Source organism: Fusarium oxysporum, chromosome 1 (genome assembly GCF_000149955.1).
Source record: "Fusarium oxysporum f. sp. lycopersici 4287 chromosome 1, whole genome shotgun sequence".
In the NCBI taxonomy this organism is placed as follows: Eukaryota; Fungi; Ascomycota; class Sordariomycetes; order Hypocreales; family Nectriaceae; genus Fusarium; species Fusarium oxysporum.
This window is the reverse complement of record NC_030986.1, coordinates 5,976,202-5,997,013: the sequence shown is the minus strand read 5'-3', so window position 1 is coordinate 5,997,013 and position 20,812 is coordinate 5,976,202. Positions and strand designations below refer to the sequence as shown.

The window sequence follows — 20,812 nt, the reverse complement described above, 5'->3', positions numbered from 1 at the left end:
TGTAAAATGTGCCGATCATTTTGAGACCCCCTTATACTGTACGTATGACATTGATCACTAGCTCACTGATTGGTTGGTAGAGTTTCGGAGTGTCTGCTCCGACTCTGTCATGCTTTCTTAGATAGGCGTGGACGGATGCAGTCGGGTGTGTGAACCTGGGACCGTATGTACAGGGCTCAAGGGTCAGAAATTCCTCATTTATTCTCAGTAATCCAATGGGAGATCTTCCGCTGTGGCAAATGATATCTATCTGACTTCGGAATTTGACTTTCCAGATCATTGAGGACTGTGCTACATGCCCTTACGAGCCACTTACCCCACTACATACGTTGGCAAGATGTCATTCTTGATTTGGTGAAACAGCATGTCCTACCCCCCGGGCTGAAAGAAAACGTGGCTGATAATCTCATACAAAATCTATGCCTGGGCCCGGCTAAGTTTTTCTACACCCACTAGCCTACCTCGCAGCCAATTGTCCGTTATCTTTACAATACAGTTCCCCCAAATTAGTGCATGGTGGCAAAGCAGAAATCTGCATCCCCCAATGCCCAATACCCATGTGTCTCAAATGCCGAATCTGAAATCTCTGCTGACCTCCTTGGCTATCTGCCTTCCGTTTGACATTCTCGGAATGTACGATGCCAAAGATATCGCCTAACATGGATTCTTGTGTATCCGAATCCATGCGTGAGGACGAGACAGCACGGTATGTTTATCGCATCACACACTATCGTATTACCGTACTTATTAGCCATGGCGCCTGACAGTTACGATGAGTTGCTGCGCGCAAACTGTCGATCCATCTGTCAGGTCACCAGTGCGGGGCTCGACAAGTCTCCAAATTTGGTTCTCACAAGTCTTGCTCAGCTTGCAACCTGTCAAACCAAGACTGAGCGCTCACTCATATCGTTGTTTGACGAGTCCAAACAGTATATTATCGCTGAGGCAACCCCATCGACCTCTCTCTTATCCGTGTCATCGCAAGAGAACAATGGAGATGGACTCTGGCTTTGCGGAACACACATCCCACGCACCGATGGGGTCTGCCACTATACCTTATGCTCTACTGAGGTGACCTCAGCGGAGCTGCCCATTGTCATTGTCCAGGACTTGGCCATAGATCCAAGATTTGCCTCGAGTCCGTATTGCCGCTCTGGTAGCTTGGCCAGGTTCTACGCTGCCGTACCTATACGAACACCTCGGGGTATCAACATCGGAGTCTTGTGTGTCATCAATTCTACGCCTGGTGCTGAATGGAAAGATGAATATTCAAACGTTTTACGAGGCTTGTCACAGACTATTATGGACCATCTCGAAGGCAGTCTAATCAAGAATACCCTCAAACGTAGCATAGCAATGGGCCGGGGCTTCCAAAAGTTCACCAACAGAAAAATGCTCCCAGATGAGTGTATATCTTCAATCTCAAAGACAAATCCAGACGCCCACAACCCTCATAATTGGAACAACAACCAAAACAATTCTAATATTCGACAAGCCCATGGTAATCCTTCCTCCAGCACGGAAACAACGCCATTGGAAATCCCTAAACCTCAATGCCAGAAACTTTTGTCTTCAAACCCATACTTAAGAGCGTCCCTCATCGTTAAAGAAGTTCTTCAAGTGGATCATTGTTCCTTCTTCAGCGTAGATTCTCGCGAGCTGCATATTATCCGCTCCTCAGAAACAGAGAGCAAGTCCGATATTTCACTGGATGGGCTGCCCCTTTGCCCAAGCGCTTATCACAGTGACAGCGGGAAGCAGAGTTCAAATACTCAGCTTCAACTCCCCTGCCAATTACTTGGATCCTCCAACAACTCAACCTCAAGCACGACTAAAGACGGTGGTGATATCTCGCAGGTCTTCCTATCCCATATGCTCCAACGGTACCCAGAAGGATGCATATTTGACATGGACTCATGCCATGTCAGTGGATTGACCAGTAATTATACAGCAGATGCAAATCTCCCGCATTCAAAGAATAACAATGAAACGCTGGGGCCTGCATACGAGCAGCGAGAGCTTCTGCAGGCTTTCCCCGGAGCCCGTAATATCACATTTATTCCTATTTGGGACCCCTTGAAAGGCATGGTTTCTATTGGTGGCTTCGCATATTCAAAAGCACCTCGATATCAGTCCGACAAAGGCAGCGAACTCCCCTTCTTCAGGGCTCTTGGAACACTAGCAGCATCAGAGGCTTGTCAGATAGAGACCTTGGCGGCTGATAAGGCCAAATCTGACGTTCTTGGGTCGATATCTCATGAACTGCGCTCCCCGCTTCATGGAATCATGCTAGGCCTCGAGCTACTCAACGACTCGGGTTTAGATGCGGCGCAACAAAACATAGCTCACTTGATGGAATCATGTTGTCAAACACTTTTGGACACAACAGAGCATTTGCTTGATTACTCCAAGGTGAACCAACCTGTCGAGACATATGCTTCATATGACGGCGTTTCTAAGGAAGTAGATCCACCTCAGCCCTTGAGTCAAACTGTTCGTCTGGACCAGATTGCAGAGGATGTGGTGGAAAGCGTTTATGCCGGTTACATTTACCAACATACATCAGTGGAGAACATCCTCAGCCAGTCTAAAAGTCACCTCGACACCAATTTCAAACCTATAAAACGGTTGGTACCTATGCAGGCTGTAGAGATCAACCATTCAAGACAAAATAATATCGGACGTGAGGGCCCGGATGGAGATGTACACGTGTTTTTGCTCTATGATCCACGGTGTCGGTGGAGTTTTCAAACGCACCCTGGTGCAGTACGTCGAATTATAATGAACCTGTTCGGAAACTCGCTCAAGTATACCTCCCGAGGTGTTATCAAGGTCACCGTCACCCAAACCCAGCTAGACGGCGCACCAAATCAACGAATGATCACCTTGACTGTCGAAGACACTGGGCGTGGAATTAGCCAGGATTTTCTTCGGAACTGCATCTTCATCCCCTTCTCTCAAGAAGACCAACTATCTAGTGGTACAGGATTAGGACTAAGTTTTGTCCAGAGAATCACATCCCAACTTGGTGGTAATGTTTCGATCACCAGTCAAGTTGGCGTTGGGACCAGAGTTACGGTGTCTTTACCCATGTTGATAGACACCAGCTCTACAGCAACTGACTTGTTACCGCGTGGGCTGCCAGACCGGCAAAGCACATGTCATGGTTTACGCATGCGACTGGTCAGCCCTATCCAAAACGCTGGAGCCGCTCCTCATCAAGAGGCATTGTCTTTCAACACTCTGATAAGCGATCTATGCTGCGAACATCTCGGTATGATAATGGATACGGTATCAGATGTTGAAAAAGCGGCCCCGGATGTTCTTATTGTGAAGAACAATGCAACAGGCGACCTATTAGCGTCAGCCACCCCATGGCCAGAAGCACCACTGTTGGTAGTGTGTAACAACGCGTTTGTTGTGCATAAATATGAATCGGTATATGCATCCGCTGGACGGACGAGACTTCAAGATTTTATTGCACAGCCGTAGGTTCTCAGCTTCATGTTATGGCCTCTCTTTCTAACTTGATCCCAGACTAAGTCCAAAGAAACTGGAAAGGGCAGTCTCCAGGGCCATCAACCTTTCGGCTGAACCTGACGAGAGTCCACTCAAACTAGTGGAAATGCCATTGCCTACGCCATCAGACACAGCTTCTTGTAGCCAGCCACCAACTCCCGCCCCTTCGTCTATGGAGAGCCCATTCGATGGGTCTATTCCAGCTGAAGACTATTTCCAGGTCCCACAGTTCTTATTAGTCGAGGATAATCCGATTAATCTCAAAATGTTGACCTGCTTCATGAAGAAGTTGCAGAAGCCATACTGCACTGCAAGGAACGGCGAAGAAGCTGTCTCTGCATATAAAAAGGTCAATGGGCAATTCAAATACATTCTGATGGATATTTCAATGCCAGTCATGGATGGTCTCGAGGCCACCCGCCAAATACGCGCATTCGAACAATTCAATAAGATCACCGCATCGACGGTATTCGCCATCACTGGGCTCGGGTCTGAGAGTGCACGAGAAGAGGCAACCCGCAGCGGCGTGGACTGTTTTATTACGAAACCTGTTAAGCTGCGTGAGCTGGAAGCAATGTTGAGCAGTCAAGGAGTTACGATATAGCAAGCCGAAGGTTCTTAGACATAATTGAATTTAAGACAGCCATTTCTTTTCTTACAAAGCAAATCTGTTAACCTAATCTATTTTATAAGGAATTAGGGATTTATTCTCTGTTAGACATTAACCTAGGCTCTTGCATCCCATAAAAATTGAAATCTTGTTGGTTCACTGTCCTGTCACAGAGTGGAAATCGCTAGTAGTGTTAGAGAAAGGAAGAGCAGGGAAGGATGCTCAATCGTCGAGCCCTGATCTGCAATGCAGCTGTCTTAATTCCAGCTCGAGTAACCGTAATCAAAGGTCATCCCTTCGTAAGGACTTCACCATCACCGGTCCAACCAACCCATGATGTTGCCAATCAATAGCAGTGTACAGTGGAGGTGCAGCTGGGCCAACACCGTTTGTCTTGACATAATCAACTCTTGCCTTTACCGCGTTGAACAAGGTAGATGCAACCTCGATTCTTATCAAGTTAAAGCCCGAAACAAGGAAGCTTGATATATCAATTTGAGGGTCAAAAATGTCAATCGCTGGCAGCTGCGTGCCGTTGATCCAAGCTCTCATCGTGTTAAGCACAGGACCAAACTGTAACACCGTGATGGTATCTTTGCTTGGAATGCGAAGTTGAAAGTTTGCGGTGTATGTTCCGACGCCCGATGCGTTCTGTACTACAGGAATCTGAGACCACGGCTGTAGGGTTGTCTGGGTGCCGAGATGAAGCATCTTCTTTGCAGATGTCGACTTTGTCTCGTCAGGACCAGGCACCCAGGACTCAAGCGTTAGGTTCCACTTTCCGATGTCGACGTTGAGGAGTTTCTTTTTCTCGCTATCTTTAAGGGCGAGAATCCGCTTCGTCCGCCCATTAGACAAGGTCAAGGAGGCTTCTTGAGCATCGGCTACCACGACAGAAATCCCGTCTGGTATCAGGGCTGTAGGAAGCATGAATGATATTATCGGAATGCAAGAGGACGTGGGTCTTGAACTCTGCGGTGTTAATGGCGATAAATGCTGTCTGGCCTTTCTCCAGAGACATCTGGAAGGCGATCTTTCACGACAAGCGCTGGTAGACCGCTATAGCTTCCTGTTGCCCTGTCCATGCGTTGAGCTGGTATGGGGCTTTGTTCTCCTAGACCTCTGCGGCGACATCAAATGTTGCTGATGGACCCTTGTCGTAGAGGAACAGATAGTCCGAGCCACTGGTCGACCTCCACATAGTATACAAGTCCTTTGCAGCGCTTGTGGACTGGGAAGTTGTCTTGACTCGAGGCTGGATGGAAAGCTTATCTAGCGCTTGGAAGATGTCCTTGGTTGATGTGACGAAGCTGACATTCGGGTACTTAGATCTTTCAAGGATCGACATGCTCTTCGACACAATGTCCTGGCCTTTGGATCCAATTGTTGTGCTGGGAAGCGCTCCCACAACGACAATTGCTAGTTCCGTCGCCTCTAGTTGCGGCTTCCGGGGTGATAAACTGCTGCTGGTCGAGAACAAGAGCATGGTAACCCGCATCTGCAGGATCCAGAACCTTCCCCTGAATCTTGAGGTTCTCAGAAACAAAGTTCGCGGGCGAAAGATACTCTTAGGTACAATACAATACAATTTATTACGCCCGGCGGCTTATTTTGGCCGATAGGGCACTAGTCACTAATTCGTACGTACATTGCCTAGTTTTCGTCCTCGCCTCCCCGAGCCCATGCTGTGCTACACGTTGCTCAATCTGTGTCCGCATTTCCTAAAGCCCAGACTGTACCTTGCTTTTCACCATATGAATTGAAATAGGTCTCCTCGAGCCCATACTCTTAGGTACAATACAATACAATACAATTTATTACGCCCGGCGGCCTGTTCTGACCGAAAGGGCACTAGTCACTAATGCTTACATACAACGCCTGCTTTTCGTCCTCGTTTCCCCAAGCCCATGCTGTGCCACACATTGCTCAATTTGTGTCCGCATTTTCCTAAAGCCCATGCTGAACCTTGGTTTTACACCATCAATCTGAAATTCGTGTCCTCAAGCCCATACAGCGCCTGCTCCTTGATTACTCTTTTCCTTTCTGTTCTGCTGTGCCTTGCTTCTCCCACGTTTTAGTAGCATTACCGGCGAACTAGCTTGAAGGCTGTTCTTCAAGTGTCCAGCGTCCTATCTACGGCGGCTGAAGCGGCGTCCGCCTCTGTGCACAGGGTGTTTAGTATAGGGTGTGAGTGGGTTAGTAAGAGTAAGTAGGTGAGGTTCTTGCAATCTGGCTTCAATATTGTGTGTCGAGTCGTCCTGTGGCTATTGCAAATCGTATAGTTGCATGGACTGCCTGCATGTTTGGCGTCCACTTGGCGTCATCTGATGGTGACTTTCCTCCTAGGTAGAACGAGAGGTTCCCTCTCAATGTCTCCGTGCACTGCAACATTTCAGTCCTATGCGCTGTCCATTTCGTGCATCGAAAGAGAAAGTGCTCCACTGTCTCTATCGCTTGCCCGCATGCGCATTGCTGTGATGCTGCTACGCTGATCCGGAAGAGGTATCCATTTAATCTGGCCATGCCTGTCCTAAGTTGTGCTAGCACGCTGGCTTCTCTCCGTGACAAGCCATCATAGAGCAGTCGGGTGTGCTTACCCGGGAGCGCAGCATCAACCTTCTTCGAAAACTTCCCAACATTGTCTGGTAGCTGTTTCCTAGTATGCTCACCTGATTGAGCTATGTTCAAGGTCGTCGATCGCATTTGGGGAAACTTCTGAGCCGGGACGGCACCGTCTTGGCTCGCACTTCGCGCCTCTTTCTTAGCCATTTTCAGGAGCCTGTGTTCAGCACTGGTGGGCATCCATATGACAGCCACCACGTTTCCTTTGACCCTCAATACATTGATGGAATCATATATGCATCCAACATATTCTTGGCCGGACTGCTGGCGAGGGTTTCGGATCGTAAGCACGGCAGCTTTGTTGCTCGCCAATAGTGCCACGCTTCGATACTCAAGGTCGGGTAAGTGTCTCAACACGTAAGCCATCGCTGCTAGTTGTCCGGAAAATGGGTTCTGCTCCGTCCTCATGCCGAGCGTGAAGGAAAAGCGCTCAAGCTTCGGTCCTCCTCGCACCGAGGCAGGGATCTCGATGGCCCCGCCGACTCCGACTACCCCATTCCGCGCCGAACTGCTCACTGCTGCCCGTACCGCCCATCCTAGATCTGTTTGTGTTGTCCCTAAACTATCCCCATCATCTACTATAGTCTGCACCCGTTCTACCCAGGGTGCCAACGTGAAAGGGTTGATCGTTTCTAGTTCTTCCATCGGGATCTCATTGAGTGCCACTGCTACCTCGTAGAATGGCGACCGATTATATCTTCTGAACTTTCGAATGCGAGATGTAGAGCTTCGGAGCGGGTTGGTTGTCGGAAGGGTATGTAGATCAGTCCACATCTTGATGGCCGCGCACACTACAGTGGGATGCGGGTTCAGCGTCAACCATCTGTCATTGTAAATTTACTGAGAATAGCCAAAAATGGACTAATCATGGCGCATGCACAGTATACCATCGGCCCCAATACGATCCCTGCCCTTCCCCAGCACTAACAGCACAAAAATGCCTGGAAACTCGGGCATTAACCGCCCCGTCTGACGACCAACTTCATTCATTCCGGTGTCTATTTCTGACCAGAAGCTATGTTTACCCAACGATTATATATATGCACCCTGTTCATGAACACACAAAATACTTGTTGATTACTATGGCAGCTAGTTTGGTATACGCCACGGCAGATGTAGGCCCTTGAATAGAAACAGAGATCAATCAAAGCCTTTACTCTTGTGGGATCTCCATTTGCAAAAACGCCCGAGCTTCCCGTGCAGCTTTCCTTCTCCCTCCGATTCGTAAACTTGCGTGACCGCCAAAGACTAGACTGGCTATACAAGCGACGGTAACTGTTGTAACGCCTCGCGTATGGAGGCGAGGTATGCCACGCTCTGCATCGTATCCGGATGGTTTTCTACAAGCACATGGCGGCGAAGGCCCAAGGCGGTTTGATGGAGCTGAAGAGCTTCATCATATCGGCCCTGAGCATGGTACGTCGTCGCGAGCTCCGCCATGCTCCTGATCGTATCGGGATGCTTCTCCCCAAGCACCTTCCGTCGGAGAACCCATGCACGACTATCCACTGGTTCCCTCTCTCTCCACCGCCCTCGATCGTACAGAAAATACGATACTCTCTGAAGCAGAGTCGCTGCCTTAACCTCCATCCTGCTCACCTCCGCCCACTCCCCCACTCGTATAGCATGTTTCATGTACTGCTCGCATCGTGCCCATGAACTCGGTTCTGATGGTGGGAAGAGGCCATCTACAATCTGCAGAGTTGTGCCAGCATAGTATGCTTCACTGTTTTCCGACTCGTTCTCGGTACTCAGTGTCTCGCCCAGGATTTTCTCAATTGTGCCACGTACTCTCAGCCCATATCGCAAGGCCTCTTGCACGAGCTTGTGCATCTCATACCTTCGCTCGCCTTGCTCTGTCTGACGCAGGCTAAGGAAAGAAAACTCTTTCAGTCGCGTGATGGCTTCTAGAACCCTCAATCTCCGTGGCCTGTTTCACTGAGTCCTCCTTGTCATTGTCGCATCGATCAGCAACTGCCGCTATCAGCTCGTACGGTATATCCTGACTGTCAACATATGCAACCACATGCAACATCCGGTACGACATCTCGCTTTCTGTTCGGATCCGCTTCGTCGAGATCCTCGACGTCTCGAGCATACTGTTCGACACCTCCGGCCGTCGATGTCGGTCAGCGTCGCTAGCCTTTAGCATATCCCATCGGGTCTTACCTTGCCTAAGGAAACCTAAGTATTGCTCGGCCGTCATTGACATACGCCGCATATAGGCGCCAGCTTGCGAGATTGCCAACGGCAGGCAGTGCAGCTCTTCCAACAATGCGTCTACTCCTGCCTCCCTCTCCACCGTCGACGAATCACCCCTTCTCCTCGCGAGAAGCGTCGCCGCCTCATCCATCGTCATAGAACGCACTGCAATACCGCGAGGCGATCCAACAAGCGTGCCGACAATATGCGCGTCTCGACTCGTCCATAGTACCGTCCCTTGCGATCCGTGAGGGACATATTTGTATAGAGTATCGTTCATCTCTTCATCATTTGCTTGTTGGCCCACTCCGAACAGCCTCAGGTCGTCAGCGTTGTCGACGACCATCACCCATTTCGATCGAGCTTCAATTGCGCTGCATACCGCATCTAGCAGGTCCGACCCGTCAAGCCGCTCGTCAACCCCAAGCTTCTTCCCGATCGTCTTATAATCGGATGTGAAAGTCGCTTCATTGTCGGCATGCACCCAGAAGACGCAGCATTTGTCATCGGTATCGCATCGTCGGTACGCGTAGTCTAGCGCGATCTGTGTCTTGCTTAGTTCGTTCCTCCGTTAGCCGTCTCGCGACATCGTAGCGTTCCAAAACTGGGGACCTACCCAGATCCCCCTAAGCCCCACAGGGCAGCGCTGCGCGATCCTACCGATTGCGGTAAAAGCTCATCTAGTCTGTCGATGAGACCTGGTCGATGGACCAAATCCTCGTTGCGGGGATACGGAATGACGCGGCCGACTTCGGCAGGGGCCGGCGGGTGGGGCAGGCTGTAGTAAACATTTCCTTGGACGTTTCCCTGGTGGATGTCAGTGTTGTCGTGGAACTGGCTGTTGATGGCCTCTCGCTGCTCATATGCTGAATGCGGTAACATCCTGATGTCGACTCAAATAAGATCGACCAACGAACTTTCTTCAGCATAGGTCGAATCTTGAGTGCGAATGCAAAGAACCAATTTGCTCACTTCAGCCGCTCACGTGATTCTACGTCAATGCGTCGTCTTCGATTTTGTTAGCCTTGGGTTCATAGCGCAAGGATATAAGATCTAAAAGGTCCTTCGAGTACAAGAGAGGACAGACACAATAAAAGTTTTTCCGCCTGAACATCTGACACCAGTCTTTGTCAGTCACGCAAGTTGGCGAATCGAAGGAAGAGCAGAAGTCGCGGCGCAGGTCGTTATGGGAGGTTATACATAAGAAGGCCGGTAGCCTCCATACGTCGAGGTCTCTCGAAGGCTGAGGCCTTGATAAATTTCTGCTTCTACATAAGGCCATATATTTATTTGTTGTAGTTTATGTCACGAACAAATGGTATCGCGCCATGTATTCCAAAACGAGTGTTTTATTTACTTATCACATGTGATATAGTAATGAACTATACCGGTAGTAGTGTAGGATGTGCGTTGGCGACCGTTATTGAATATAAACTATGGCTAGGACCAGACTAGAGTAATTGAGGCTGACCCTTTAAATAGTGAGCGACCATGGGACAAGCTAATGATTGCCCAAATGCTAAGGCATCCATCCGAATGGTGTTAGTGATTGGAGAGGGCAGGGGTCACAGCAGCTCCAGTGACACACACCATCATGCGCCACGGTTAGTCCATTTTGGGCATGTTTGACAAAATTATAATGATGGACTACTGACGCTGGACCCGCACCCCACTGGAGATGGCTAAGAAAGAGGCGCGAAGTGCGAGCCAAGACGGTGCCGTCCCGGCTCAGAAGTTTCCCCAAATGCGATCGACGACCCTGAATATAGCCCGATCGAGCCAGCGTGCAAACCAACGGCTACCAGACAATGTTGGGAAGTTTTCGAAGAAGGTCGATGCTGCGCTCCCGGGTAAGCACACTCGATTGCTCTACGATGGCTTGTCACGGAGAGAAGCCAGCGTGCTAGCACAACTTAGGACAGGCATGGCCAGATTAAATGGATACCTATTCCGGATCAGCGTAGCAGCATCACAGCAATGCGCATGCGGGCAAGCGATAGAGACAGTAGAGCACTTTCTCTTTCGATGCACGAAATGGACAGCGCATAGGACTGAAATGTTGCAGTGCACGGAGACATTGAGAGGGAACCTCTCGTTCTACCTAGGAGGAAAGTCACCATCAGATGACGCCAAGTGGACGCCAAACATGCAGGCAGTCCATGCAACTATACGATTTGCAATAGCCACAGGACGACTCGACACACAATATTGAAGCCAGATTGCAAGAACCTCACCTACTTACTCTTACTAACCCACTCACACCCTATACTAAACACCCTGTGCACAGAGGCGGACGCCGCTTCAGCCGCCGTAGATAGGACGCTGGACACTTGAAGAACAGCCTTCAAGCTAGTTCGCCGGTAATGCTACTAAAACGTGGGAGAAGCAAGGCACAGCAGAACAGAAAGGAAAAGAGTAATCAAGGAGCAGGCGCTGTATGGGCTTGAGGACACGAATTTCAGATTGATGGTGTAAAACCAAGGTTCAGCATGGGCTTTAGGAAAATGCGGACACAAATTGAGCAATGTGTGGCACAGCATGGGCTTGGGGAAACGAGGACGAAAAGCAGGCGTTGTATGTAAGCATTAGTGACTAGTGCCCTTTCGGTCAGAACAGGCCGCCGGGCGTAATAAATTGTATTGTATTGTATTGTACCTAAGAGTATGGGCTCGAGGAGACCTATTTCAATTCATATGGTGAAAAGCAAGGTACAGTCTGGGCTTTAGGAAATGCGGACACAGATTGAGCAACGTGTAGCACAGCATGGGCTCGGGGAGGCGAGGACGAAAACTAGGCAATGTACGTACGAATTAGTGACTAGTGCCCTATCGGCCAAAATAAGCCGCCGGGCGTAATAAATTGTATTGTATTGTATTATAGTGTCCGCGCTTTGTTGAGTTGCTTTCCATGTTTCTGGATACAATTTTCCTCCAAGGGCACTGTAGCTTTCGGTTCTGATGCAAATATTTGCTTTTTCCTCCCCCTTCGAAAAGGCCATACTATACTCCACCATAGAAGCTCAGAAGAAGGAAAACTGTTAAATACATCTAAGTTTCAAGCCACTCCTTCACGCATGCTCAAAAGCCTGCGTATAGTTCGCCTTCTGGATCGTGGCCTGTTGTTGAAACCACGCTTTTACATCGTCCGATTCAAGTTGCCAGCTCTTCCCACATATTCTTGACACAAGCTGTTGACATTTGGTGCTATAAAACTCCTCAGCCATACATTGAAAGGCTATACGATAGAGGATGAATGCATTTGCTGGGCGCTTGTTCTTGCCACTCTGGGCCACGAGATGCCTTTGCTCCAATGTCTGCTGCACGTGCCGATCTACTCTAAACTGGGCCTCTTCTAAGGAACCGTAACTGCTGAGGACAACTGAGATCTCCATTATATCGTCAGGTTGCTCAACTGAATCTGGCGTATCCGGAAACAACACCCAATCTCTTTCGAACCATCCATCGAAGGCGTGATCAGCCTGAGCTGAGGTCGGATGCCAGCTATCTTGAAGAATCCCAGGCTGAGATGCAGATGGAAGGGAATGACTCAGCGATGGACTTTGCAAGAAGCCTCCTTCTTCTTGGATAGATTGCGGTAAGAGATATTCGTTCTTACAATCCGAATCATTGGGGAGGGCTGAACACAGCAGAAGGTCCTGGTCGGCAGCTGGATTCATGACGGACTCACGGGCTTAAGGATCGCAAAAGCTTGGAGCACGGCGAGTATCTTGTGGAAAGGGTTGGATCCGATCAACAAGGGCAATGATGCCAGTTATTGGGGCTGAAAGTCCTAGGCAGTCTTTCACTAGACATTGGTCTCGAGTAACTAAGATTTCCATCCAGTACGGTCGATCATATACATGCGTTTGCGGCTCAAGTAATTTTTTTGAATCATGGCGTTCTATATTTGGATATTTGCACGTCCTCAAAATGGATATTGGCGGTTCCCGTCCGTACGTCCAACACACGGCCAGAAACAACAGGCAGAGCTTGGCGAGGTCTATTTTGACCCCTATCATCATTTTCGCCGATCGTCGCAATACGGACTTTCTGACAAAGGCCAGCAAAAAGGTGCATAGACATCTACGAACTCATAGCTACGGCGATACTAGGTCAGCCGAGTTACTTTTTTCTCGTTTCTTAGACCTCCCATGCATCGTCCGGACTCTACTCACCTCTTCTGATATCTCGCGATGAGAAATCAGCCTTGAGCCGAATGAGAACAAGGTGCCAGAGCTTCTATTGAACCGTAGTGCCTAGTTTCTCGTCAGCGGCGGACCATATGGGACGTTCTTCGGATCTTGAGGTGAGTTCACTTCCTGAGAAGAGCTGCGCAGTCGTACAGAGGGACCCGAACGGAGGAAGTCGCAGTTCCACGTACATGATTCATTCAAACTCCATTCGTCAGTTGAATATTGGGAGATCTGCAGTTGATATTGATCCTATGTGATTACTCACATGGCAGAAACTGGGTATCCTAATAATACAGATACAGAAATTGGTCCTGGCCCCGAAAACCTCTGGAAAATCGACGAACTGAATCCTTCTGTCTTACCATTCAGACGTACAATCGCGAGACTTCCGCCCTTATAGGATTTCGACAAAGGCGTAGAGGCCCTTGTTCGAGCCCATGGACCGGTTTGCCCAGTGTCACTGCCCGATCAAGCTCAAGCCGCGACCGTCATCAGACTTCTACAGGCGTTCACCCAAAATCAACTTCGGTGGCCCCACAAAGAGTGGTTGCTAGAGGCTTTGCCAACGATAACTACTAACAAGGACGGGGCAGTGTTATTAATGTTGACCGTTTCGCCCCGTCCAATTACCGTGATTGGTAATCTTTGCAAAGCCATCCAGAGCATCTCAGTGTATCTTCCGATTATGGGATGAGCCAAAGTGTACAGACTCCTCCAGATAGGAACTACTGCCACAGTCCGCTCTTCTGAATCCAGAACCGTCAGATGAACCAGAAGTATACGATAGAGGAGGGTGACTTCACCATCTACACTTTTTTCCACAAGAAGAGATGGGAGCACATACTCTAAGATTCACCACGCAAACGCAATATACCCCGCATAAAAACTATGTCTCAACCACCCAGCGCTGAGGGTCATGAACTTGTCTTCATTGACGTTTCAAGCAGCTAGATGGGCATCGGTAAGCACGTTCTACTTTACAGGAACACTGAGGATCACCCTGACCCGCCTACAGGAGCTTTCTGCCACCAAATTCACGGAATTGACACTCCCAATGCTGAAGTTGACGCAAAAATATTCTCGCATGCCCAGTGTTATAAACTTCTTAAAGCCCCAGCCCCTGGACAGTCTCGAGAAATGCCTGCTTTTCCTTTCGTCGAACATTGTGTCGACGTGTATTTCCAATCATGGGCTCCTCTTCTCCAATTCTACATGACGTTTCTCAATGCTTACAGCAGGTTTCTTCCAGCGCTGCCCACAGATCAAATGCAATCAAACAAACTGCCAAACAAATCAATCAAATATGCCAAAATCTTATTTCAAATCAAACGAATCCAAAACCCTGGATTTGGAATAACATTTGATATATTTGGTAAATGATATACGATCAAAGGTCGGATCTGCCAGGCTGTCGAGCGTCTTTGGAGCTTACCCGGAACCTGGTGGATATCAGGGTCTGGTGAGTGGATATGGCCAATCAGAGTCATGATTCAGATCTTACGTTAGTGTGCTACCCCCCACAATGCCTTCGAAGTGGCTAAAGGGAAGGTAGCTTCTTAACTCTCACGATCCCACGCCCCCACAACATCAAACCGCGTTAGTGCTAGTCCGTTTAGCTCTCCTCGATGTGTGCGATTCCTTGCCGATCGACGCCTAACCCGATAGAATCCAACGACATTATGCTTCCTTCTCCACCCTCCGCCTTTGCTCTTCTCCGCCCACCGAGAAATCTGGCAAGTCAATTCGAGCTGACTACGCGGGTGGCTTCACCAGACCTCCCTACCGTTGCAGATCTTCTGCGAGCAGTATGAAGGAACAAATGATATGTTTTGGACGAGTCCTTGTCCCGGCAAGGGTCGAAAGGCCGAAAGAGCTGGATCAAGCGCCATGGATCTTTTCTCGTTGAGATCGACACTAACGACAGCCCATTGATTCCTTACGGGGCCTATCGTTTGTGCGACGCGAAGGGGGTCAGCCCGAGTTCTTCGTCGCTGCTGCTACGAGTTCGGCAGCTGACCACCCCCGCTAGTATGTGAATGTGACGTCGCGAGCTTGAGCACCGTTGACCAACGTAGGTTCCACAGGATCTTCGAGAGCAGTCAAGGCGCTGGTAGAGACCCGTCAACCAATGGATTTGAACGGCCCAAGTGACGGCTCTTGCAGTACAGCGCCGTGCCGCTTGCTAGAGTCAAGATGATCTGAGAACTGAGCCTGGGACTTCTGATCGACACCAATGTTCTTTTTCTTTCTTTAGCGATACATTCTTTCAGCAACTCGCGTGCCAACTTGACCCCACCTACCTGACCAGATCCCAAGGAACCGGCAATCGATGGGCCGTTTGCTGGATGTCATGTACGAGTCTTAGAAGGATGAGATCACGCAGGAGCTCTCAAATGTCCTTCCTAGAATCTATCTAGGGTTCGACCTGTGGACATCACCCAATCGGCACGCTGTCATGGCAGTCACAGCTCATTTTCTTGACCTCCAGGGCAAGCACCAGTCGCGCCTACTGCGACTCCGTCGCCAGCTCGGATGTCACAGCGGAGGAAATCTCGCAGTGATTCTTGGGCATATATTGAACCTGGTTGCTCGTGCTTTCCTTTACAGCAAAGATTTCAAGGCTTTCAAGGCCGAATAGCAGGTCTTCGACCTTCTCGGCCGGCGCGAGGATGACCTACGACGCTGGAGAAAGAAATGGCCGGCGGGAATGATCCACAATGTTGCCAATTTCATCAGATCTTCCCCTCAGAAGTGTGGGTTCTTTGAGAGGATCTCACGCGAGAACGACGAAGCACAAAAATATCTCCTGGCGGGTGAGTATACAGCAGAGCTAGAAGTTGTTATGAACAACGACACGAGATGTAACTTCACTTATCTCATGATCTTTCGAGCGTTCGTTAAGCAGGGAGACATCAGGGCATCCTTAGTCCATCCAGAGGTGGAGAAAAGGCTACCGGAGGCCGACATGTTGAAGGGGAATGACTGGAGACTGTTGGCGGAAATCAAACATATTATTGAGCCATTGTACCTGCAAACTATGAGAACGCAGGGCTGGGCAGCGAAGGAGGTAATGGACATGGATGGCTTTGGGAGGTGATGACAGGCATGAAATACTTGCTGGAACACCTTGTGGATCGGAAGTTGTTCTACCATGCTGTTCCAGACGAGGCAAACAGAGAGAATACCAACTCATAGGTCGAGCTAGGTCGAGAGCGACCAGACCGGAACCGGCAGATTCCTGCTAGATTTAGGGAATGCAAGATGGACACACATCTGCGAAAGCCAATGCAAAGCTCCTTGCCAGGTCGTGACTCGGGACAATGTGATGATGGATGAGGCAAGCCATTAGAATCATCAGCAGTTGATGATATGAAGAAGGATCTCCGACGCTATCTGAGACTCTCCATCATCACCGCCTGGCAGAAACTCAATGAATACTATACCAATCTTGGAGAGTCACCGTTGTTTGCCGCATCCACCATTCTCCATCCATCACTGGGCAAGAGCTATCTGGAGGTGAATCGGGCATCGGAAGAACAGGTTGTCTGGGCGAGGGACGCCAAAGATGGACTATCTGACTACCTGGACCGCTGGTACCGCTGCAACCGGTCAGTGAATGAGCAGCGAGGGGCAATTGTTAAGACTACGGCATCCCCAAGCGTGCCGCAGAGAACCCCGGTAAACAGTATGCTCAAGCAGTAGGTGAAGAGCAGGACAGCAAAGACTACAGCGATGGGAAGTGAGCTTGAGAGGTATCTGCGGCTAGAGCCGCAAGAGGCTGAGGATCCAATCGAGTGGTGGATGGCTCACCAGGGACAATTTCCGATGGTCAGCCAGTTGGCTCTCGATATACTCGCGATACCGGCAATGGCAACTGATTGCGACAGGTCGTTCAGTCTCGCCAAGTTGACGATGACGACAGAAACATTGGAGAAGTTGTAATACCTGAAGAATTGGGTCAGACATGGTGCGGTAAAGCTGGGGGCGACAGCAAGGGGGGGAAACGAGGTGTAGTGGAAGATTGGACATAGTAACATGGAGAGCATAGAGGGTAAGATTAGAAATATTTGAAATACTTAAATAAATGTTTTAAACAACAAATGTAGCGTTGAGGGTTGCCAATAATCTCAAATATGGCTCCGGATTTAATTTGTTCGATTTGAGGGCAGCGCTGGTGTCAGATGTGATATTTTGTGACCCAACTCTTCATCCATTTTTTCCACTTTTGTCGAGCTGAAGCGGGCTAGCCATTTGGGGAAGTAAATGTCACATGACTGGAAATGCATGTGGACTAACTGTCTCCACACCTCTGGGCGGAGATTGTTCTTCAACATGACGCTGACATGAGCCTGTTGCAAGGCAACCAGAGAGAATTACACACTCTCTCAGTATGCCAGGAAGCCATAACAACACTAGGTACAGCTCAAATTTTCGCCTTTCATTGAGATATCTGCTCCACATTGCCTACAACGCAGGCCATCTTCTTGTACTGACATGCTGTCATAGCGATCTGGCCGACTATCGGGTGCCGCAAAAACTCCAAGATCTTTACTTTTATTATGGCCGCTGGTATGGAAAGAGCGGAAATCTACCCAGGGAGAATTACATATTCCCAATCGACAAAGTTAGTGCAAGTACGCCCATCTCGGCTCCGATGAACCTAACTTCGTTTGCGCAAAGGAAGAGCTGGCTCGCCTAGACATTTTGCACAAGTTCTTCTTCGTAGTTCGCAAGAACAATCTGTTCTCGGCTTCGTTGGACGTGGAGCAGCCATTGCGGGTCCTCGACCTCGGCACAGGCACGGGAATCTGGTCCATAGAACTCTCTGAGTGAGTCGGTCAAGGAGTAGACAACTTGGCCCTCAATCTTACAAACTGCTACAGAAAATATCCCCATATGCACGTACAGGGTCTCGACTTCAATATGATACAGCCTAAGATGTAAGTGCAGCCAAAAGATATCAGTTTCGCTGACTCATATCGCCAAGGATTCCACGGACCATGGCACCTCCGAAACCATTCGACCTTGAGGGTTCTTGGGACACGGTTGACCTGGACTGGGACTTCATGCATGTCCGAACACTCTTCGGCAGTATTCAAAACTGGCCAGATCTGTACAAAAACATGATCGTGTTGGTTGCATCCGCCATTAGTCCCTGCTCGCAAACCTTGCTAACCCCTTAGTAAGACACCTGAAGCCTGGGTGGGGCTGCATGGAGCAAGTCGAAATCGATTGGACCCCACAGTGTGACGACGATTCTCTTCCGACCGACAGTGCTCTAAGTGAATGGGCCTCAAAACTTCTCGACGCAATGGATCAGTACGGCCGCCCAATGAGAGTAAACCCCGAGAAAACGCGACGGCAGCTTGCACTGGCTGGCTTCGTAGATATCAGTGAAACAGTTATCAGAGCTTGTTACAATCCTTGGCCCGAAGACGCGACTGAGAAAGAAGCAGCGAGATGGTTTAATGTAGGGCTCTCTAGCGGTCTCACAGCTCTATCGTGCGCAGCTATGGTAAGAATGCTTGGCATGTCCAAAGAAGAGGTGGAAGGTCTTTGCGATAGAGTTAACAAAGAGATATGTATGCGGAGTTACCATGCATATTGTAGAATGTAAGTCTTGTTATACCTGCGGCTGACGGGGCAGTCACTGACGACCGATAAAGATATATTTGGACGGCAAGGAAACCCGGGACCGCCTCTAGAAGCTCTTCAGTTCTTTCGAGTTGACAGTCACACACACACACACACACACACACACACACACACATACACCCAAATCTATTACGCCCAGTAGGCCAACGTCCAAAGGGCTCTGAAGCTAAAGATACATACACTTCGCTAGTTATTGCCTTGCTCTCGCCGAGCCCATACAATTCTCACCTTGTTCCTTCCAGTCTAGTCATCACTCTTCTTGGTCCTCGTGTTAGTAGTAGCAAGTCGACCATTACAAAACGCTTGTACCAGACAGTTTCACTAATGTGGGCTTCCTTACTTGACTTGTTATCATATGTTACTCCTGAACCGAAACCGACAAACCCCAAACGACTCTATGGACAACCTAGTAAATCCTCGGACTCATAGTCAACCTCAGCCATTCCTCGATGTGCAGCCTTGCGGTTGTTACCCGGAAATGGAGGTCGTCGATTGGCCGCAATGCGACAAGGGTCTAATAGTCCTGGCTTCTTGGCCATTCCCATTGGCCTATCTCTGCTGGGCTAATGCTTCGTGGCAAGGGTCTCCAGCAGCATTGTCGTGGTCACCTCAATCGGTGAGAGTGGTATTCTTGAGTGTGATATGGATAATTGATCCGCTTCGCAGGGCTTGGAAGGGTCGTCAAAGCAGTCTAGAAAGGCATCGGTGAATTCAACAGTGTATGCCCAAATGTGTTCCGGATCATGACTGGTTGTAGCTAAGATAGTAACCTAAACAGCACTGTTTTAGTAATAGAAAACAGTTGTGGAGACAGAAACCTACATTTGTAGAGGCTCGTCTCGTGCCCTGCGGCAGATTTGGGCTTGACGGCGGCTCGTGTGCTCCTGAAAATGGGTCAGGAATACCGCTAACAAAGCTACGTCGCCGCCTCTCTTGCCCTAAAGCTACTAGAACCGGCAGTAAGAACGGATCATATTGCCGTTCTCGAGGTTGCATTCGGCGTAACCTTTTCTTCAAAATTGCTCTCACAGGCTTGTTATCAGGCCATTGCTTGAAAAGCTCCCGATACCATTTGGTGTAGACTGTGGCCCGCCGTAGTGATCTAACATTGTCCAGATCTATGTAAGCCAAAACCATGGATGGTTGTGAGTAAACACGGCCCACTTTAAGGATTTCTAGGTGCTTTCCGTAACGAAGTTGAAGTGATTCGAAGATCGAGCTACTCGGCGGCCTTGGACTGATGAGTTTGTAAGCAGTAAGGAAAACCTCAACAGCCCATACCCTCACTGTCGGATCATGGAACTTTGTCTGCAACTGGTTCAAAGCGGTTGCGGCGGTTGGCGGGATTGTTAATTGGTGGTTTTGTGGAGTATTTCTCGGACCATTCGCTTCAGGTCGCTCAAACATTTTATCGGGCGTCCGAGTGTGGTCCACGAATTGGCAATGAAGTACAAGAAGATGCTGCATCGTCCATTGTAAAGGGTGAACATACAGTCGTTCTCTATCTTTACGGACCAGGCCCTCTAATGATATTGTTAAAGGAGAAGATGGAGAATCGCCAGAACCCGCAGCAAAAGTATTTCTGAAAGCACCTGGTAGGATGTGTGAGTGTTCCACTTGTTGTCGGCTGGCGGGAGAAGCTTGATGTCGTTTGGATAGAATTAGCGGACGGCTGTCGGCTTTTCGCTTTACTGTGAATTTCGGGCGACATTCCAGGGGGCTACCGAAAGGAGATCCGTGACGGCTGGAGCCGGCAGCTGGTGGCGTCGTGGGCTCTGCGGAAGGAAGCGGTAAGGAATAGACTGTCATGGTTGCACCAAAAGTCCAGAGTTTCCTAAATTTCCAACCAGGTTACCTAAGACAAAGAAGAAAAGGTTAGGTTAGGTTACATTCCCTACTCGGTTTTAGCCGCTATCTGTAGCAGCCACGTCTGGCTAGTGAGGTTTGGCCGAAAGCCGAAGCGCTCCGAATAATTTATCCGCAGCGCCCCACTTCGCCAAGACCGAAGGAAA

At 49.3% G+C, this 20,812-nt stretch overlaps 8 protein-coding genes across 8 annotated transcripts; 3 read left to right on the top strand and 5 right to left on the bottom strand.

The window, feature by feature from the left end:
* Positions 1-753: 753 nt before the first annotated feature.
* FOXG_15004 (uncharacterized protein) lies at positions 754-4,123 on the top strand (the record flags this gene model as incomplete). The annotated part of the gene is made up of 2 exons (XM_018395077.1): positions 754-3,488; positions 3,538-4,123. 2 exons carry the CDS (start codon positions 754-756, stop codon positions 4,121-4,123), a joined length of 3,321 nt encoding a protein of 1,106 aa, XP_018255513.1.
* Positions 4,124-4,160: 37 nt separating this feature from the next.
* On the bottom strand, positions 4,161-5,065 carry FOXG_21938 (uncharacterized protein). Its single transcript, XM_018402317.1, has one exon. It carries the CDS (start codon positions 5,057-5,059, stop codon positions 4,412-4,414), a length of 648 nt encoding a protein of 215 aa, XP_018255512.1. The 5' UTR covers positions 5,060-5,065; the 3' UTR covers positions 4,161-4,411.
* Positions 5,066-5,093: 28 nt separating this feature from the next.
* FOXG_15003 (uncharacterized protein) lies at positions 5,094-5,659 on the bottom strand. Its single transcript, XM_018395076.1, has one exon. The coding sequence runs from the start codon at positions 5,625-5,627 to the stop codon at positions 5,244-5,246; it is 384 nt and encodes a 127-aa protein (XP_018255511.1). The 5' UTR covers positions 5,628-5,659; the 3' UTR covers positions 5,094-5,243.
* Positions 5,660-7,839: 2,180 nt separating this feature from the next.
* On the top strand, positions 7,840-8,654 carry FOXG_21937 (uncharacterized protein). Its single transcript, XM_018402316.1, has one exon. It carries the CDS (start codon positions 8,084-8,086, stop codon positions 8,408-8,410), a length of 327 nt encoding a protein of 108 aa, XP_018255510.1. The 5' UTR covers positions 7,840-8,083; the 3' UTR covers positions 8,411-8,654.
* On the bottom strand, positions 8,622-9,867 carry FOXG_21936 (uncharacterized protein; the record flags this gene model as incomplete). Its single annotated transcript, XM_018402315.1, has 2 exons — positions 9,570-9,867; positions 8,622-9,507 (listed from the first exon to the last, which is right to left on the bottom strand). Exons 1-2 carry the CDS (start codon positions 9,833-9,835, stop codon positions 8,622-8,624), a joined length of 1,152 nt encoding a protein of 383 aa, XP_018255509.1. The 5' UTR covers positions 9,836-9,867.
* A 2,153-nt stretch (positions 9,868-12,020) lies between these two features.
* FOXG_15002 (uncharacterized protein) lies at positions 12,021-12,629 on the bottom strand (the record flags this gene model as incomplete). The annotated part of the gene is made up of 1 exon (XM_018395075.1): positions 12,021-12,629. The coding sequence occupies one exon, from the start codon at positions 12,627-12,629 to the stop codon at positions 12,021-12,023; it is 609 nt and encodes a 202-aa protein (XP_018255508.1).
* A 3,289-nt stretch (positions 12,630-15,918) lies between these two features.
* FOXG_15001 (uncharacterized protein) lies at positions 15,919-18,903 on the top strand. Its single transcript, XM_018395074.1, has 7 exons — positions 15,919-16,843; positions 17,652-17,769; positions 17,826-17,974; positions 18,029-18,085; positions 18,133-18,276; positions 18,333-18,758; positions 18,812-18,903. The coding sequence occupies exons 1-7, from the start codon at positions 16,515-16,517 to the stop codon at positions 18,873-18,875; spliced, it is 1,287 nt and encodes a 428-aa protein (XP_018255507.1). The 5' UTR covers positions 15,919-16,514; the 3' UTR covers positions 18,876-18,903.
* On the bottom strand, positions 18,901-20,666 carry FOXG_21935 (uncharacterized protein). The gene is made up of 2 exons (XM_018402314.1): positions 19,623-20,666; positions 18,901-19,570 (listed from the first exon to the last, which is right to left on the bottom strand). Exons 1-2 carry the CDS (start codon positions 20,607-20,609, stop codon positions 19,364-19,366), a joined length of 1,194 nt encoding a protein of 397 aa, XP_018255506.1. The 5' UTR covers positions 20,610-20,666; the 3' UTR covers positions 18,901-19,363.
* Between the last annotated feature and the right edge of the window lie 146 nt (positions 20,667-20,812).

Excerpts from the sequence above, each read along its gene's own strand:
- FOXG_21938 (XM_018402317.1), bottom strand. The coding sequence starts at position 5,059 with ATGCTTCCTACAGCCCTGATACCAGACGGGATTTCTGTCGTGGTAGCC.
- FOXG_21935 (XM_018402314.1), bottom strand. The coding sequence starts at position 20,609 with ATGACAGTCTATTCCTTACCGCTTCCTTCCGCAGAGCCCACGACGCCA. Across the intron at positions 19,571-19,622 it reads CGAGACGAGCCTCTACAAAT|GTTACTATCTTAGCTACAAC; the intron begins GTAGGTTTCTGT and ends AGTGCTGTTTAG.
- FOXG_15003 (XM_018395076.1), bottom strand. The coding sequence starts at position 5,627 with ATGCGGGTTACCATGCTCTTGTTCTCGACCAGCAGCAGTTTATCACCC.
- FOXG_15001 (XM_018395074.1), top strand. The coding sequence starts at position 16,515 with ATGAAGAAGGATCTCCGACGCTATCTGAGACTCTCCATCATCACCGCC. Across the intron at positions 17,770-17,825 it reads ACATATTCCCAATCGACAAA|GAAGAGCTGGCTCGCCTAGA; the intron begins GTTAGTGCAAGT and ends GTTTGCGCAAAG. Across the intron at positions 18,086-18,132 it reads AATATGATACAGCCTAAGAT|GATTCCACGGACCATGGCAC; the intron begins GTAAGTGCAGCC and ends CATATCGCCAAG.
- FOXG_21937 (XM_018402316.1), top strand. The coding sequence starts at position 8,084 with ATGGTTTTCTACAAGCACATGGCGGCGAAGGCCCAAGGCGGTTTGATG.